Consider the following 20349-nt stretch of genomic DNA (forward strand, 5'->3'; position numbering starts at 1 on the left):
TAGCAAGGCTGTTCTCACCTTTCGTTGAAAAAAAAATGCTGGTTACGAAATAAGCAGTTTGCTTCGAGAAATAGAGAGAGAGAGAGAGAGAGAGAGAGAGAGAGAGAGAGAGAGAGAGAGAGAGAGAGAGAGAGAGAGAGAGAGATTGAGATGGGAGGGGAGAGGATGCTTCGAAACAACGTACGAATTGTTGTCAGGCCCGAGACGATTCGAACGGTTGGGCGCGCTCGCTACGGGCGCGGTATTTCCGGGGCTCTGCGCGCGGCGACACGTCGATCGGCGCAGCGATACTCGGGCACGCGCTTGCGCGTGCGCCCTCCCGATTCATGGCTTGTCGCGCGGTCGCGCGGGGACCACGCGGCGCGACGCTCCATCTCGCGGCGGGCGTGACGCCGTCGTCACCGTCTGCTCGAAGGATGTATCGTCGCGCGTACACGGAACTCGCGCTCGCGTTTGAAAGAGGAGAGGAAAAAAAAAAATATACTACCGTTTCGCGCGGCGATCTCCGCCCTTATTAAGGATCGCCGGAAGGACTACTTGATGCACGAAAGGACGCGACGCGACGCGCACGCGCATCTCGACCGGTCGCGGCCATCTTGCGCTCCAGTCAACAACGGCGGCCGCAGCAGCAGTCAGTGGTCGTCGTCATCGTCAGTGCACGACAGCTTCGGTCTCCGTACACGTAACATTCTGTCTGTATCACACGCGCGCCGGTCGTCTCGCACATTTGCGACATATCTGTTCTCACGTCGTCATACTGGACATTAGTCCTCTTACTTGCCGAATTCGCGTGGGAACGAGCGGTGGAATTCCAAAGGGAGGACCGGCTCGCTGTCGTCGCCCGAGCAGTCAAACGTGTGTGCGGTGTTCTCTCTGTCTCTCTCTCTCTCTCTCTCTCTCTCTCTCTCTCTCTCTCTCTCGCGAAATTCGATTCGCGACGTTTTAACGTGACACGCTAGATCGCGCGGGATCTTCTACTGGTCAGCATGTCGGCGCAAGTGCAGGGCACTCTCCTCGACGTGCTAAAGAAGAAGATGAGACAGACGAAGGAAGAAATGGAGAAGTACAAGGACGAGTGCGAGGAGTACCAGAGGCGGCTGCAGGTGGAAGTGATGCGTCGCGAGGAAGTGAGTGAATCGAGAGAGAAATCATGCTCCTTTGAGTGTCCTCTTCCTGCCTGCGAGCTCTCCTTTCGTCCGCGCGATCGTTCTCTCTCTGTATCTCTTCTCTGTCGTTCCCTCCCTCTCCCTTTCTCACCGTCTCGTAGTCTCGTGATAATATCTCAGGGCTTTGCGCGAGATATCAATATAGATTTCGGCAATAGACATGGCGCATACGAAGGCCACCGTGCGACAGGTCGCGGATGATAACAGAGGCAATAATTTTTGAGGTAGGAACTCGTTAAAAATAGGCGGAATTTTTTACTTTTTCTTTTCTATTTGGTCATATATTTCCAAAATAAAGCCGTACGCACATGATTCTTGCGAATTTACAACGATTCCGCTCTTAGCGTTCCTCGTTCGTCGACCGCGTAAAGAATCCGAGCGAAATGCGAAACGCCAAAAGCCGGCGTCCGCGGCGGGTATAGAATCGATCGCGAGTGTCAGGCACGTCGTCGTCAGGCTGGGCAAATGCGGGAGGGGAACGGGGGAGGGGGGAGGGGGCGGCCGAGAGAAGTCGAGAGCGCACGCCGACTCCCGCTCGAGACATTCTTGATACACCGACTCGAAGACCGGCTTGTGGAAGCCAACGCGGTTGGAGAGAATCCCCTGCGTTTTCCGCAAAATATTATAAAACAAGGAGAACCTGTGATTGCGCCCGGAGAACGACCGAGATCGATCACCATCGAGCTGCTCTCGCTCGTCGTCGCAGTTCATCTAATTGAGCAAACTCAGGGTGTCTACTTTCTGAAAAAATATGAAGAACCTGGAATTCTTAGGTTTTTTTTTTTTTTTTTTTTTTTTTTTTTTTTTTTTTTTTTTTTTTTGAAGAAATCGGGGGATTCTTATGGAATTTTATTGGGACTTAAGGAATTAAAAAAAAGCTTCTTCTCTCTTTAAAAACTTTGCTCTTATATTGTAAGCAATAGGCAATTCGGCGATAAGTCAAATTGTGAATTATGTGTTTAAATATATTATAAATATATATATCTATCTCTGTTTATATATATTCAATGTCTTAACAAAATATTTAATATGCAATACATATTCTTTATTTTAAATTTTAGTAATAAAAAAATGACGATATTATACAAGTTAAAAATGTTTATCTTGACAAAAGCTATTTAATTTTTTTTTTTCAGTACACTTGAAACTTGAATACTTCGTGTTTTTTTCTACGTATAAATGAAAAATATTAGGAAACGCAATCCTATAGTAAAAAGTACAGGAAAGAAACTTATTTTAGGAAATTGCTCCAAAAAATCTTTAAAATATTTTCTTCATCTGAAATTTTTCAATAAAAATACCTGGAAGATCAAGGAATTTTTAGGGAATTTCTTTTAGTAGATTTGAGTTGACATCCTGAAATTGATACATGCGTGCGAACAATTTTACTAGACATTTGTTATTTTAGGCAAAACTTTATCGAAATTTTCTCTCGTCGCGAAACTATGACTCATTCATTTGATAAATGATCTTTTTCTCGTGAAAGCTACGTGGAATATTTTCAATTATACAAACATTTCTCAAATTAAAATAATTATTAATTATACACGAGTGAGATATTATCTTATTAAAATGAAAAATTGTTTCTTATTAAAGTATGCATACAAATAGCTGGATATAATCCTCTAAATTCTCTATAATGAGATGTAAAGTATTTATAGCTAGAGAAAAATCCAACTTTTTTGTATTCTAGTAAATTTTTATTTTTTTTTTTGTAGAATTTACTGTAGCAAATTTTTTATTCCATTCAATTTGAAGAAATCATATTCAGAATTTATTTAATCGTATGATTGAATTAGTTTCGTTAGCTTGATTTTATTGGTATAATATTTGGAATCAAGCCAAGACGTAAACGATGATGGAAATTATTCGGCGGTAGAATTTTATTTTTACCGGCGAAATGCGAAAAGCGTCTTCTCTATTAATGGTATATTATTGATAATTTTAGATATTATATTTTTTCTACAAATTTTCACTTTTATATATAATATTATTGATTATTACATGAATTGACGCATTATATGAAGGAAAATTGTACGATAATGCAGATAAGCGCCGACGATGTCGGTAAACAAAGTTACGAGATATCTTAAAGAAACTTTGAACATATCTCTAATGAATTTTATTTGCAATATTCTACCATGAATAAGTTAATGTAGAATAAGTTGATCGTTAAACTTCAGATTCTATTAATGACGTTAAACCTCCGGCGTTTTGCCTATAAATGTGTAAGAGATAAATGCGATCCATAGCTTTCTGGAATAGCATATGTTGTAATTTAAATATTAATTAACCGCGCGAGGAAATATAATATGTAGGGTTTAAAATCTATATTTATATATTAGGTGTACAACTTTGCTTCCGCCGTTTTTTTCCCGAAATTCGAGGCTTTATTGTAAAAAACTGGTTATACATTTATGATTCAAAGTATTGTCCACTTCCAATGATCGTGCCAATTCTTTTTGACTTTGACTCGAGTCTTCATTAAGTAATGCCTCCAATTCTGCATCTTCGAAAACCTTCTCTCTTCCACCGCTATGCCGGTCTTCGACGTGAAAATCACCGTTCTTGAAGCGTTGAAACCACTCACGACACGTTCTTTCGCTAATAGCGGCTTCACCGTAAGTATTTGAGAGCATTCGATGAGCCTCAGTCGCAGATTTCTTTATATTGAAGCAGAAAATTAAAATCTCCCGCAAATGACGAGAATTTGGCTCGTAAACTGACATTTTCAATCGAGAATAACTTTATGATACAGACATAAATCGACTAATGTTTCTATGAGGTTATGTTGACAGATGCCCAAGTTTATCGCATGACGTCTATGATCTATTTATTTCGACCATTACTTACCGCTAAAGCCATCTATAGGAAAACGGCGGAAGCAAAGTTGTACACCTAATATTACTATATTTTCCGTGAAAATAGTATATAAAAATGATATACGCACACATATATAGATATATGTATGTATATACGTTACGCGGTTTATCTGTAAAAATTATGAAATTAGTTATTATATAGTGTAAAATTGCATCAACACGATTTAAAATTCCTCGGATGACCTTGCTACACACTAATTCATTTAGACTCCATTTTAACGCGAGATCATATATTTAAATAATTACCTATTGTACATTTTACCGTTTCAGGAAGCTTATACATATTTTTCATAATATTTTTTTTTTATACAAACATGAACGCTGGGCTCATACGCGTGAAGAGATATCTTTTCGTTCATACTTTTTCTCTCATTCGACAAGTAGTATATTGCATATAAAAATTGCTTTATTGAATTATTACCATGAAAAATTGAAAAATATTATTTTCTCAATAATCAGTGGATGTACAACAAAATTACATCTAACAATTCCGTATAAAAATATATAATAAAGTTTTCAATTCACATGAAAAACTTTAAATATAATAATATCTTGCACGTTTACAATGATTGTATCATCGATATAAATGCCGCTCACACGTCCAGAATTTTTCGTGGCGAGAAGATGAGATCGTTGCGGGGAAGGGCTTGAAAGTTATAGCGTATTAAGTCACTTTGCTCATTCACGGGTACGCCAGCATGCGTAAAACACACAGCTACGTGGCAAAATGTGCACAAGTGAGGCGAGCCGAAGTCTCTCGGTGAACGTTCATCAGCCTCGATTTAACGGATTTACACCACAATCTTGGCCGCATCTTTTTCATTGGCAAGCAGCAATGTTATGCGCATACCTCGTCGAAATACGCGAACACGCTCGAATGTGAAAATTATGATTGACTGATCTGCAAAATCGTGCAATAGCAAGTAAATGTCGAGATTGCAAAATGTTAAGATATACGCTATTGAAGTAGTTGCATAAGAAAGCGTTCGGATTATGCTTTTTTTGCGATATTTTCAGGATTTTTTATAATTGAAGAATGTGTGTGTGCGTATATGAAGAAAATATTAACTAGAATTAAAATATTAGCTAAGCGTAAACAAAGCAAAATTTTGATTTTCATAAGGCTTTTAAAGCTGATAATTTATAATTAAAAACAAGATGATTTTTTTCCTATTAAATATTTAAATATTGTTCAATATGCGGTGTGAAACAGATTTCTTAAAATTATTATAATGAGATATTTCCTAGAATTATACTGGATCGAACGATTCAAAGACTAGACGGTAGTTTGGGTATAATGATACACAGTTATACGTAAATTCAGCGATTTACAGTAAAGTGTGCGGTGAGTCATGGAAATAGAATTTGATCCGTATTTGCAAGATTGATGTGTCACGCGTTTTCACGCCTTAAATCAACAATTAACTTCAAAATATTTTTTAAATAATTTAGATGATATATAATTTTTTTCAAAATCATGTACTACTGGACGTATCTTACATTTTTCTAATAATATTACATATCACATTCTGTTTGAAGATATTGTTTATCATTAAATGTTGATGTAAAATCAAAAATCACGGAATTTATTTGTTTTGACGTAAAATATTTCGCAGACTCTGATGTCAATTTAAAATAGACATATTGTGAATATCAATTATATTTTTTTCAATACGAGTTATATCAATTATATATCATTTCACATTTATTTTAAATTGAAACATTATTTTGTTTTAAAAAATTTCACAAATATTTACAGAGAATACTGCAAATATTGTATATCAAGTCTATCGTCCAGAATGTATATTTTTATTCTACCATCAGAGAAACCATCGTATCAAAGAAGCTTTATATACGTCGACCGTTTCAATATCCTATCATGTAGAATGACCATCTACCGTATTCTAATTGAAAGTTTGAACCAAGCTTATGGAAACTGCGTGCATTCGTTATGTCATTAATTACGGGAGATTATAAGTCACTCGTACGTATCAATTCATGCTATATACATAGCAGTACTTGCCAATAAGTTGATCATTACGTCTTTTAATATATCCTTCATACACACTCAGTCTTCTTAGAATGCACATTATTTTGACATTACGAACAAATATTTACAATATATCTCATATCGAATTTATCATATGAGTATCATATGAGTTACCATAATATATTTGACATAATAAAAATTTTAATATTTTACAATTAAAATTCTCTTCCGCGATATATATATGTATAGAGAGAGAGAGAGAGAGAGAGAGAGAGAGAGTGCAACCAAGCTATATTTTACGAAAGATGTAATACATATAACGCATGTACGGAAATGACGATGCATTTTATTTTCCGGCGTAGAAGCGAAAATGCATCGCAAAATTCCAATGTGCATTCACGACAGAGTGCACTTCAATAATGTGATGTAAAGGCCAATGGAGATAGAAATTCGTTCAGGTTGCACTAATAAGCTTTTGTTACTGAGCGATGAAGTGTATTATTGCGACACTGCGATTTTTTTTTCGCAATTCTAATAAAATACAATCATAACGCGAACGATGCATTGTATATCGCCAGTTGACTCAATTTATGCATTTATACAGAGACCGGATATACGAAGGCGCGATAAGGGAAGTCTCTTATTGATTGAATCTGCTCGCACATCGACAAATAGACAATTCGATATCTCGAGGATTTGGAATGATAGTATGTGTGTGTGTGTGTGTGTATGTGTATGTGTGTGTATCGGATCTTTAATCGAAGTTCGAGAAGTTTACATAACAGAGTGTCGACGTTTCTCTCCCCACTCTCATCCCTCTATTTTTCTCAACACTTCTGGTGGCGTCTTAAGATGGGTATACACTTAGCGAACGAACAGCGAATGCAAACGTTCGTTATTATCATTCAGCAGATATATATGTCAAAGCGAATGCGAATAGAACGTTTGATTCGCATTCAACTCGATTCCCTCATGAGCCGGTACATCAAAGACAATTCGTGCGAGAAAAACGTTCAAAACGTTTCGCATTCGCTGTTCGTTCGCCAAGTGTATACCCACCTTTAAGCGAATTTATTTACAAATGAATGTCAATCACATATACTTAACGGGTATCTCGCATGCGGCTGTTACAAAATATTCTAATGTCGATTCTTTTGAGAACTCGGGGAAATTATTTTCGTGACACAAGTGCACAGAAAAACGAAAGTCTTCTTCTTCTTCTTCTATTTTTGGCAAGGAACAGAGTACATCTCCGTTCATGCTATTAGAGAGCCATCTCAACTTAGTTTACGAGGACGAGAACACTGCGCATGCGCGCCAAAGCAAGGCTCCAATTCGTCGAGTCAAATCGAAATGTTATTCAAGCGTAGGAAGGAAAAACTAATATAGGTATTGGATAGGACAATATATGATAAACCAATATAGGCATTATATAGGATAATGTGTGAAAACCTCTTTTTGAGTCATATGGAAGGATGGGACCCGAGCGGAATCGAACCTGGAATCTTTCGATTCAGCCTGCGACTCTACGCCCGGCGCCACGCATCGTCCCCAAAACGAAAGTCGAATAATTGTAGTGAAATCTTACGGTTCTTATCTATTTAGGGGTGAGAGTGGAGAGAAAAACATCGCCGCATATATCCGCTAAATAAGTATACAAATTGTTTAGTTGCTAAAAATGATTTTAGATAAATCACTCTTTAAAGAGAAATAAAAAGAGCGTGGCCTTTTTGTATACAGTTTATACATTTTAATAAATTTGTCGTTTAAATGATGATTTATATTTACAGAGTCTATCTTCTATTTTTCACTTCGACTTGATTATTTTCTTATATAAACGCATTCTTTATTTCTTCGCGAAATTATATCTTTATATCGATATCCTTATATCGAACTTTTTAAAATCTGACAGAAATATATTTTGACATTAAATTCTTATCGATCAACATCGATTGAACTATAGGACAAATTAAATGGATTGCTACATGGAAGCTCACGAGAAAGGGTCGGACGAAGCGGAAGTTTGGCACACTTTCCAACATTGCTACGGGTATCATCGATGTGATGACCTGTTCGTTTCATACAAGTGCGAGTAGGCGTGTCGGTTTCCTCCAAATACAAAATTCGCGTCGCATCGATTGTAAAATAGCAGGTGGTGAGAGCGTCGCCGGCCAGATTTGTTAAAATGACAATTGTTGAACTCGTATTAATTGGATTCAAGTTCAACTATAACGAGCGAGATACCCACTAAAATATTATTGAATAAATATTGATATTTTATATATTATATATACATTACGTGATATGCAATTTCATAAAATAATCATTTTAAAATAAAAAAAAAATTCAAGGATAAGAATACAATTTTTATATTGTACATCTATATTTGATTTTATTTTGTGATCGTTTATTATGTTTGTTAACATATTTTGCCTATATGTGATGCAAATATCATTCTTTTGTTGGCAGGATTATTTTTTTGCTTTACGATTTATAATATTACGGTTACTGGTTATACAATCGTTGCTATTTCAATTTGCTGACATTATTCCCATAAAACATACATACATAGGTGCGCCAAAATCCACGAATACAAAGTTCATGCCTAATAAAGTAACGTTGTAAAAGGACGCATGTTCCCAGCATGCGGGATGAATTAGGGCCATTTATCGAACGCACAATCGTAAACAGGTGCAGCTAATGAGGACAAGGGCCACGAATTGTATACGCGGATACACGTGTAATCGACCGTTAAGTAATTTACATCCGTGACAATCGTACGCTTCGCTTAATCTCATACAATTTTGCCAATAAATTTCCGATTAATCTCTTTGAAAATAATTACGATTAAAATTAGCTCTTTCTATGTATGAGAAATCTAAGATTTTATTAAATTTATGTTCATTTTTTGGCACACAGATGTGTAAGAATCGAAAACGTAGAGATCAGCTAATTAATAATTGATGCCTAACTTCTTTTAATGAACAATAACATATTTGAACTAGCGTTTAGTTACTAAGAATAAAAATTTATTTAATTTTTAATTATATTTTTAAGAATAAAAAATGTCAACAATTTTCTAGTCGATTCAATGTAATCTTTCCGCAAATGTTTTAATAATGTTATTGTTTATATAAAAAATTCATACTTGGCTAATCTAATTGTAAGATGTGAAAGCATTTATTTCGAATAAAATTTCGAAATATCTCACTATTCGAGTGGCGGCGAAGCAGCATATATTTCCTTCGAAATCGATGATACATGCGATGATGATCCGTTCGAATCAACTCTTAATGCAGCACGCGAGGATATTGATGTGCACGTAGAGATCCCGACGATCTCCAGCTGAGCATTTTGTTGCAACAGGCTTTGATCACGCTTTCTCGTCACGTTATGGCATTAGATTGGATTCAGATCGTTCCTAATCCGGCATCGACATACGCCTAATTGCAATGTCGTGCCGGCAGAGCATGGAGTATAATAAAGGATCAGCCGTTTCATCTTACATTGCTTCATATAAATTCGTTAAGCCACTTGTATCTCGATTTAGAAAGCTTTTCTTTTACATATTGAAAATTTATATTATTCATTTAATAATTTATAGATATCTCTCATTATATATCGTTAATAATATATTGTATTTAATATTATCGAATAACTATCAACAATTTTAATATCATGCACACGAAATATTAATATCAATTAAATAGAAAAGATATATTAAATTTTTTGTATATATCTATTGTACGAATATAATACATACGAATTATAAACTTTTAACTCTTATTTTATACGGAATGGATATTTTTTTTCTTGTGTCACAGGCTGAATCCGAAGTCGCAGCCTTGAATCGTCGTATCCAGCTGTTGGAGGAGGACCTCGAGAGATCCGAGGAGCGTCTTGCCACTGCCACTGCCAAATTGGCAGAGGCGTCGCAGGCTGCCGATGAGAGCGAACGGTAAATATCCGCTATCATTCAAAAATATTACGAGTATTTTTATTCGAACGGTCATTATCATACATTATCTACAATGAACAATTATGTTATTAATAAATTAAAGTTAAAAACATATCTCGATGACTATTTAATCGATACAATTTATAATAATGAAAATACATATTTATTTTAATTTGATAGAAAATAATTGCTCATTGTCAGATATTTTTATTTTTTTTCAAAGAATGATTAAGAGTAACATAGAAATATTACATATTGTACATATTAATTAGAAATTAATAAGATTTTTTTAAATGATTTTTGTGGCAAGCCGATGATGATTGACATTGTTGTTTAATAATCGTTAATTGTCGATGAAATTATTTACGGAAAATAAGATCTATTATAATTTGCTCTTGATCGTTCTTATGTGTTACATATGAATTATCGTAATGAAAAAGGGACCATAAATGAAACACGAAAGTGGTATAAATTAGTATTGCTACTGTTTTAATTTTATCTTATTATTTTATAGAATTAAAATAAATAATATATTAATAAAATTCCTTTTTTTTTTATTATAAACAATAGACATATACAATATTATATGTTATAATAACACAGTAAATTAAAACATGAAAATTTTTCTATCAACTAAATTTTGCGAATATTAAACAATATGGAGAGATCTCTCTCTTTCTCTCTCTCTTTCTCTCTTTTCCTAGAAGTTACTATATGTACATAGCTTATACCACTTTTGCAATATAAAATCATCATATACATATATAATGAATATGAATATTAATATGGAATTACAATAATTCTGAGTATATGTGTGTGGATGTACGTTATTTTTTTGATTATAAAAAAATATTTCATACTGTATCGAGAATTAATTTTGTATCGCATTGAAAGAATTGATCCGAAAGAATAGAAATCTCTTGATTCATTCTTTCTTTGATTTAATTATAGAATCGCAACGCAACGTAATTTCGTTATGACTAGTAACATGCCAAATATAGACTCGAACGCAGTAGTCTTTTAATATTCAATCACATGTATATAATTATGATAAGTGCAAAAATTAGAGGAATATAATCATTATACCAATTCCGTCCTATTGTTTTCATGATATATATATATATATATATATATATATCAGGGTTGGGAAGTAACGCGTTACTTGTAACGCCGTTACCGTTACAGTTACTTTTTTTCGGTAACTGTAACGGTAATGGCGTTACAAATTTTATTTCTAACGGAAAAAGTAACTTCGTTACATTTTTCGGTAACGAGTAACGAATTTAACAGTTACTTTTATCGTTACTTTTTTCAAATTTTTTGATTTATTTAAGATATTATTCTTGCTATTGTGCGTGATAAAATTTTTATCTTAACCGTAAAGCCGTAAGCAAATCGACCAATTAGCATTCTTAAAATGTTGTAAAAATGCTTGAATGTGATTGATCAACTTATGGCTCTTGCAGACCAGTGCGATGACGCGACGCGCGATATCCAATGAGAGCTTTATCTTTTCGGAAAAGCAGAGCTCTCATTTACTACCAGTTCTAAGTACCTTGCAACGAAAATTAGAAAATCTCAATAAATCTGACCTTATAGATTGCCATTCATTAGTTGAAGCTATTCAGCAAGGTTTAAATAAAAGGTAACTTATTAATTTGATTAATACATATGTTATTTAATTTTAAATAAGGATTTAATTAAAAAATATTATTTTATTTTAAACTATTGATTCAAAAGTATTAATTTCAATAAAACAAACAATGTCGCTTAATTTATTATATTTGATTTTAAATTTCTTACAATATTTGAAACAAAAGAATTAATAATAGCAGCATGTTTACATCCAAAATTTAAGTTAAACTGGTTAACCGGAGAAAAAAGAAAACGTGCTGAAAATTACTTGGAGGATTTATTGGGATTCCGATCAACTGAAAATTCTTTAAAAGCTGGAAAATCTGACGATCACGATGATTTTTTCATTTTTGAGCAAAAAACGGTGCAAAATGAATCTGAACAAGAAGAATTGCAACGGTTTTTAAAATCAAATAATTGTAATATAGAAATGTTAAACGACTATCCAAAACTTAAAAAACTTTTTATTAAATATAATACAGCTCTACCAAGCAGTGCATCTGTAGAAAGAATGTTTAGCATCGGTGGCTCTGTATTAACATCACAAAGAGGGCATTTAAATGATGATACTATGGAGCAACAAATTTTATTAAAAATTAATAAAGAATTTCGATAAAATTTAATCATTTATTTTGTAATAAACCTTGAATGAAATCTTGCTTACAATTTTTTAAAAGTTTTTCTTATGCAAAATAATTTATTAGTTTGTATTGTAAAAAAGTAACGGAAATTGTAACGACTCGTTACTTTTTAGTAACTGTAACGGTAACGAGTTACTTTTTAAAATTAGTAACGAGTAATGGTAACGAGTTACTTTTTAGAAAAAATAACGGTAACGGTAACGAGTTACTTTTATAAAGTAACTTTCCCAACCCTGATATATATATATATATATATATATATATATATATATATATATATATGCAAGAATAGGTGTTTAATTGTTACAGAAATAAGAATACGCAATAGAATATGTAATTATATGTTAATTCTTGCATTGTATATAATTTAGAAAATATTGTTGGTTAAAAAGAAGTTTGCGCGATATTTTTTCTCTTTTGCATTTTTAAAATATGAGGTTTTGCGGATTTTGAACACCGCATCCCGACCTGTTTTTTATTGTAACGTACGTCTTATATCCACCGTAACGATAATTTCGCTTAACTTTTTACATAAGACGCACATTTTTCCTAATTTTTACTCTACAATCGAGGATAATTTCTGGATATCGCTACTTTTATGCTTATTATTTATTGCTTGAAAATTATAATTTAATTTTTACGACGTCGAAAAATTTGAAACACATGCATTTTTTCCAATTGAATCTCTTTCTTACTTTTTAATTTTTATTATATGGTATCTACAATATCTACATGATGTAAAGCGCGTAAGAAATATTGAATATTAAGGATGGTCATTGAATGCATTTGTAATTTTGAAAGCTTAATCGCCCATCATGATTATTTTACGACAGTACGTAAATGCTTAAAATAACACTAGGCTTGCTTATCGGCGTTGATAACGAATGACGTATGCGCGTTCCGCACTTCTTGCTATAATACAACATACATATTCTTTCACTTTCTCGAGACAGAGTGTTAATATGTTAATTTTTTGATTTGTTAGAGAGATCACTAGGCCATAAAAAAGGATGTGGAATTTAAATGCATATTACTGTTTCAATTAATATATACATATATTAATTATATGCAAACGTAATAAATTCGAATAAATTCAAAAGAGCTGCGAAAAAAAGAAAAAGTAGGAAATGCGAACGTTTCATGCTTAAATTCATTTTTACAGTTTCACATATCAATCAATAATGCAAGGTTTAAAATCGATCAAAGATTGAGAAAATAATCGCGTTTTATATGCGATAATGATAATTCTTTCAACCGCGATTGATTTGTTTCTAAAAATCGACAAATAATCGATCATTAGGATACGCAAGGCCCTCGAAAACCGCACCAATATGGAGGACGACCGAGTATCTTTGTTGGAGCAGCAGCTAGCACAGGCTAAACTGATCGCAGAGGAGGCGGATAAAAAATATGAGGAGGTGGGTCATGTATCAACGAACAAAAGAGCAATAGAAAAGGGGCAAAGGGCCCTTTATTTCCCTTGTCGGAGGCAAACTACCAATCGTTAAGACATTTAACCAGTGATACTTCGCGTTTTATTGTTTTTTTTGAATGTAGAACTATTTATCTACTATTTGTTCAAACATTTTTTCCATTAAAGAAAAATAGTAAAATAATTTACGAAGAAAATAAGACTTCGCTTTCCGTTCATTTGGATAGTTTATTAGTAATCCGATATAAATACAAGGGATCGTTCAGATCGGTTGGTAGTTCGCTTTTTTTTCTTTTCAGGAAGTTTCATAGGTAGACGCGGCATTGCACCTGAGCAGAACGGGCATATCTCGACGATCTTGTCGGAAATCTATTTTTTAATTTAATCTATTTGTGTAATTGATTTTTAATCGTAAACTCTTTCGTTCGACATGTGTCCACCTTAAAGCGCCCGCAAGATTCTCGAGAATCGCAGCTTGGCGGATGAAGAGCGTATGGACGCCCTCGAGAATCAGCTGAAGGAGGCCAGATTCCTCGCCGAAGAAGCTGACAAGAAATATGATGAGGTTCGCGTGCCCGCGACTACTACTGTCAAGCGTGTTGACTGCAGTGACGATGATAATCATCATAACGATGATGGTTCCTAGTCGATAGTCAAAATAGTGCCTAACCCTATAACTCTCTGTCTTCTCTTTGTGTGCTCGAAAACACCGTGGTTCGATAAGTACGCGTCTTTATCGCGAGAAAATATATAATATGAAGATATACGTATCTCACGTTTATTAAATCGTTTGTTGATAGTTTGTTAAAAAAAGGGGGGATCGATCGCGTTATAAGATGCGAGACGATCTTATCGCGATAAGATTTTCTGTTGAAAGTAAAAAAGGTTGAAGAGGCGCTTGTCTCGCAGTGAAATATTGAAATATTAAGGGCAATTTATGAATGTCGTTCTGTGATTGCATTGGGCTGCGAATCAAAGTGAAAAGTTTTTTTTAGAAGAGTTTTCATGTTCGTCACGCAACAGTGCAGTGTTTTAAAGATCGTTCTTTTTGTCTCCGAGCATATAGATATAGAGGATCTATAGAGATAGCGAGAAAGAAAAGCGAAGGAAAAGAGAGTGATATTATACGCTGATGCAGTGTTCACGTGTTTCGAGCGCGACTCAGTCGAAAATCAGATATCTGTGATTTCCAAGTGTTTTCTCTTATTCGGTTAAAGCTAAGACAAGATATCTCAAGTGCCAGTTTTATAATTAGGATTTAATCCTAATGTTGTTACTATATTTCTTGTTATTAGATATTTCTAGATTAGGGGAGGTCGCATACGACCAAATTCGCGACAAAGTCCGTAGGTGCGCTATTTATGATAGTTCGATAGTTTCTTCAACGGGAATGATATTGTCATAAAAGTTGAATCGCGTGCTCTCAGTTTGTTGTTTGCCGTTTACTTACCCGCGAGATCGGCTGCGCCAATTTAACAAAAATATCTTCAATTGTGTTGTGATAAAACGGGGGGAGACCGCACTACCTTATCGCGGCTTCGTGTCAATGATATCATAAGGTGCTGCTTTTGTCCAAAGACGCTCGTTTCGCTTTACTGACGAATTTGGAACATGTGCCAAAAGAAATAATGAAAATTATGATGGTAGGTAGTGATCGCGATAACGTTGAAATTATGGTGATACACTTTACTGTTTATCTGTCCGGGATTACAGTATTATCTCTACTATTATCTTGGGATAAGATATATCTAGATATAGCTTCAAAACTTTTTCTAATCATTCGCATAATATACATCTGCTAAGAGAACAGATTATTTATGTAGTTGAAAATTCATCAATGCAATTGTATAATTTTAATATTTAATGTAAAGTAGAAGGTATCACCTTTTTCCCTCTTCTTTTGCTGCAGTATTAATTACTTTCGTGAAAATATCAATTTCATTTTATCTTCAAATCATCGTAAATTGCTGTTTTATTATTTATTATCGGAGATTATTTACAACTCTTTCTCGTTCTTTTTTACTAGGGCTTCTAAATTCACTGTAACTTCAATCACAATTTATCCTTTTCACCTTTTGACGTTATATGCAATCTGTTAGCTCGTCATTGATTAATGGTATGCGCAAAAACTAATTGTGGCGTGTGAAAAGTTGATCTAATTGCAATATTATATGAATCGTTCAATTTATTTCAGTAGATAGTTGCCTTCTCAATCGCCAATTTTAACCTCTTAATTAACGATCTAACTGTCCATCCATTACAGAAACTTACTTAGAGATGACGACAAGTTCTAACAGCAACCCAGTGTGTGCCGATATCTTCGTTTAAAAAATCTTCTTTTTTTGCACATACATGTATAAGGCAAATTACGATTTAATCGCAAAAATATGATGCAATCTTAATCGCAAAATGATTGTAGATGTCATGAAATTGGAGAATTTCGCAAAGTCTAGAGTAATTATTATAAATTAAGCGAATATTTTTCTTCGGTTTTCTTTATTATAATTCGCGTTGTTAAATACCGTGAACATATCGGAACAATACGATTACGACTAATTTAAATTTTCTCGACGAATTGAATGAAATCTTTTTCATCTTCTTGAAATCATGATTATTACTTTTCATCGAGTATCGTGTCAGTCATTCGCGTGCAATTATGCCGAGTACAAGAAGTCAGATCGATATGAATCTTAAACAAATGATGCAACGAACAATTATTCAATTGAAGTGAGAAAGTAAGAGAAAACGTGGAATAAATTAATCGAAATCGCGCGTGCCAATCTCTTAAATTTTTATGGCAAAGTCATTTTGCGATTAATTGCATCCATGATTGTGCGAAAACAGGGTGTCTACCGCTTGAAAAAATCTAAAAAACCTGGAATTCTCAGAAATTTCATTTTTACCTTGAAAAATCAGAGAATTCTCATGGAATTTTATTCGAATTCGAGGAATTTTTTCAAAATATTTCTCTTTAATTATTTTGTTCTTATATTGCAAGCATCTGCAATCTGATGGACCAACGATTCTGTGAATTATATATTTTAAATATATTATAAATATATATTTTTCTCTTTGATTATATTTTCATGTCAAAAAATATTGAATACACAAATACTGAGTACACATGTTTTATTGTAATTCTTACAATTAATAATAGAAAATGAAAATGCAAATGAAGAATGTAAATGAAGAATGCTTATCTTATAAAAGTCATTTAGTTCTTTTCAGTATATTTTAAAATTTAATATTTAAAATTTAAGTGGTAAAATAAAGTTTATTTTTTCTTTGTATGAAAAGCATTAGAAAGCATTTAGAAAACGCACACGAAAAACTTATTTTAAGAAGTTCCATCTAAAAATTCTCTAATTTTATCTAGAATTTTGAATTAATTACCTGAAAAATTAGGGAATGCTCAGGGAACTTTTTTTACAAGCTTTCGATAGACACCCTAGAGAATAGTGCTGCATGAGTATAAAAGATCGTCGTAGAAATATACGATGCGTTATTGTTAATATATATATCAGGCTTTTACTGAAAGCCATTACAAAATTTCGTATTCTACGATGATTTTTTGTTCTAGCATAACACGATATTCTTACATGCGCTTACGAATCGATCAGAACCTGAGTTCTGAAATACAGCACGCAAATGCGTCTGAACGCATTTGCGTGCTGTATTTCTGATTCGGTTTTCGATAGTGTGCTCGATTGGAAGAAGTGATTCATTTACGAGGACGCGGTTAAAACGATTAAGAAAATTGATGTCGATGCACATTAGTTTAGACTGCTATTAGAAACATGTTTTAATTTGAATACGAATTCTGACAAAAGTATGCTTAAACATACAAAGCGCGCGCATATTAATTTCTATAGATAATCACATTAATGTAATCAATTTTCTCAATCTATATTATATATTTGAAGTTCGTTTTTTTAAATGATCTATAATTCGCGAAAAAAAATTTAGGACAAATCTATTTATAATGTTTAAAAATATGTTGCATATTCTAATATTGTACATGAATGTATTCTGATGTTTTTTGTACATATGTATATTTTCAAATATTTCTTGCATTAATCAATATATGAAATTATAAATAAAATTCTGTTTTGAGTTTTCTCGCGAATTACAGATCGTCTAAAGCGAATTTACAAAATATATCATACTTTTTGCCAAAGATGTAATGATTCTCCGTGAAATTGTACACACTGGTAGGTTAAATCTCATCGCGCGCACTTTAGATCTTGATGAGCTCGTCAGCGGACTTTGAGCGCATAAAGAGAGAATCTAAACCCATAAAGGTGCGAATTCATGGGACGCTCGTTTCAGCGTTGCATGTGGTCACGTGACTTCAATTCGACGCTAGTATCAAGAAAAAAAAAAACCTGGATTTCCTCAACTTCAGCGTCAAGCCGTGCTGTTGGCCATATGAATGAGATTTTTTTTTTTTCTTAATCGTGCTTCTTCCAAAATAATGAAAGGAAAAATCCGTGATAAAATCCATGATTGTATCGTTCTATAAATATAGGATTTAGCCAATAACGTTTCCTACGATAATTTTTTCTTTCCTGTTTTTGTAATTCATCATTTATCAGAACTGCTACTAAAAGTTTTTTACATTGCCGATTTCGTTCTGATAATTTTTTCGTACATTCGCTTAACTATATGTAATATTTATTTCTGAATGACATGATTCACATATGATTACACGTACGATATTGACCTTATAAATTCGATACTTTTCATGCATTTTTCACAATGTAGTGTCAACTTTAATCACGTGACTATTTTGACGTTAAAAATGAGCGTCGAGTGTCAGCGTGAAAAGGGCATCATCTTAATTCTTCCAATCGCGGTTACGACGACGACAACGACGACGAGACGCCAGTGTCTCGTCGTCTCGCCGCCTCTGAAGTTTTCAGAGGCAGCGAAGTCGCCGAAGAGGAGGAAGGGAACATATGTTAGAAACCGTATATGTATGTATCATTTACAACAGGTCGCCCGTAAATTGGCCATGGTTGAGGCCGATCTAGAACGCGCCGAGGAGCGTGCCGAGGCCGGAGAGTCGTAAGCATCGTTTTTATTTAGGCATCTCTTTCGCCCGGCACACTTTTTGTTCTGAGTGTGTGAATTTTTTTTCCTCCCCTCTCCCAGGCGCCCCCTTCTCATTTCGCATTTCGTCGATCGCGCTTTGTTTCACTCCCATAACTTTTGACATCGTTAGTCCGCGCCACGTCATCAATGACGGCGAAGATGGGAATACCCCTTAATCACCCTCGATACTGTTGCACGATACTTTTTGTGATAGTATTGTATCGTTAAGATCGTTGTGGAGTACACGAATTAATATCTCTTCGTAGGAAAAGCTAGGATTACGAAACGTTAATCTAATTGTCAAGAAAAATACTGCCAGATGTCTTCCAAATAATATCTGGATAGTAATAATGGCTTTTCTTTACGGATACCTTCTGCGTCTGAGGAAAATAAGCAAAAGTTTCGTTGAATTATATCGGATTTTAGTTGGCATAACATTGTAAATTTTTGTCAATTTTTGTGCTCGTAGTAATATATACATTGAAAATCATTTATTCTATTATCTAATTGTACTGGTTTACAATATAATTTGTCTTAAAAAAGAATCACTCTCATGGACGCAGATGTGCAGATGATTTTTATATGTGATCTTACTTAATATTGCGGCACTGTGCACACTAATCTTTCAACAGCTGGAAGGCGCCTTTAGAAGCCAGGAGAATGACACTTATGATGACATTTTATGCTCTGCATGCTGACATCTAAATTTTTTTTATTACTATTTTATATCCACCTCACCTTTGCTTTTGCGCATGACATGTGTGGCTGTTGATCACAGGTTGCCAGGAAACTAGTCATGATGGAACAGGATCTCGAACGGGCAGAGGAAAAGGCCGAGCTTTCCGAATCGTAAGTGCAATCACATGCATGCGCCCCTTTTTTCTCTATGTGAGACACAATACGACTTCTTTGCCATCGTTCGCTTGTTATGTCGTTCAGAAATTTAAATTACTGTCGAACGTTTCGGTATAAAAATTTTACAACGTGGACATAAATTAATAAAATTTTTTATTGGTATCAAATTCGATATTACGATAAAATCTAATCTTAATTATTTTTTATATAGAATTTGAAATAAATATTGTTTTTTCTTAAATCTACTTTCTCTTGAATTATTTAATAGTATTTATTAATAGTAAAGAATTACATTACAAGATCATTGGAAACGTTCGCATGTAGTTTCGATATTTTCTGCTCTCCCTCCCTCTTATACGACGACCCACAAATATCAAAATCTCATTCATCAATTTATATTAAACAGTTAATTAGTTAACTTTTTACAGCAAGATCGTAGAGCTTGAAGAAGAGTTACGTGTCGTCGGCAATAACTTGAAGTCCCTCGAGGTCTCTGAGGAAAAGGTAAATGATTTATGTATTTGATGCGCGATATACAACATAATCAGAGCGGAACATAATTCCGTGGATTATATCCTTAATTCGCTCCTTAATTCTCATTTTATGCTACAATAGCTTCTTCAACTGTCAATTAGTCCACATTTAATACCGGATAATGTTATGGATAGAAAGTAAATTAGATGCATCCTTTTATAG

At 34.1% G+C, this 20349-nt stretch overlaps 1 protein-coding gene across 22 annotated transcripts in view; it reads left to right on the forward strand.

The window, feature by feature from the left end:
• Tm1 (tropomyosin 1) overlaps positions 1-20349 on the forward strand; it is a 51383-nt gene that overhangs the window by 19887 nt on the left and 11147 nt on the right. For 10 of the 22 annotated variants that reach the window (XR_011447979.1, XR_011447978.1, XM_070309129.1 and 7 more), the window contains 4 exons: positions 9863-9996; positions 14152-14269; positions 18701-18771; positions 20082-20157. Coding sequence is in view for 18 of the 22 variants with exons in the window: in XM_070309129.1 (XP_070165230.1) it covers positions 9863-9996; positions 14152-14269; positions 18701-18771; positions 20082-20157 (399 nt within the window). In the remaining 4 variants the exon portion in view is untranslated. Of the gene's footprint in view, positions 1-509; positions 1128-9862; positions 9997-13572; positions 13691-14151; positions 14270-18700; positions 18772-19576; positions 19648-20081; positions 20158-20349 lie in introns of those variants that run through there. The other 12 variants (XR_011447981.1, XM_070309132.1, XM_070309130.1 and 9 more) reach the window with 6 other exon arrangements.

Source organism: Polyergus mexicanus, unplaced genomic scaffold (assembly GCF_030449975.1).
Source record: "Polyergus mexicanus isolate NDT 795.1 unplaced genomic scaffold, iyPolMexi1.0 SCAF_16, whole genome shotgun sequence".
Taxonomy (NCBI): domain Eukaryota; kingdom Metazoa; phylum Arthropoda; class Insecta; order Hymenoptera; family Formicidae; genus Polyergus; species Polyergus mexicanus.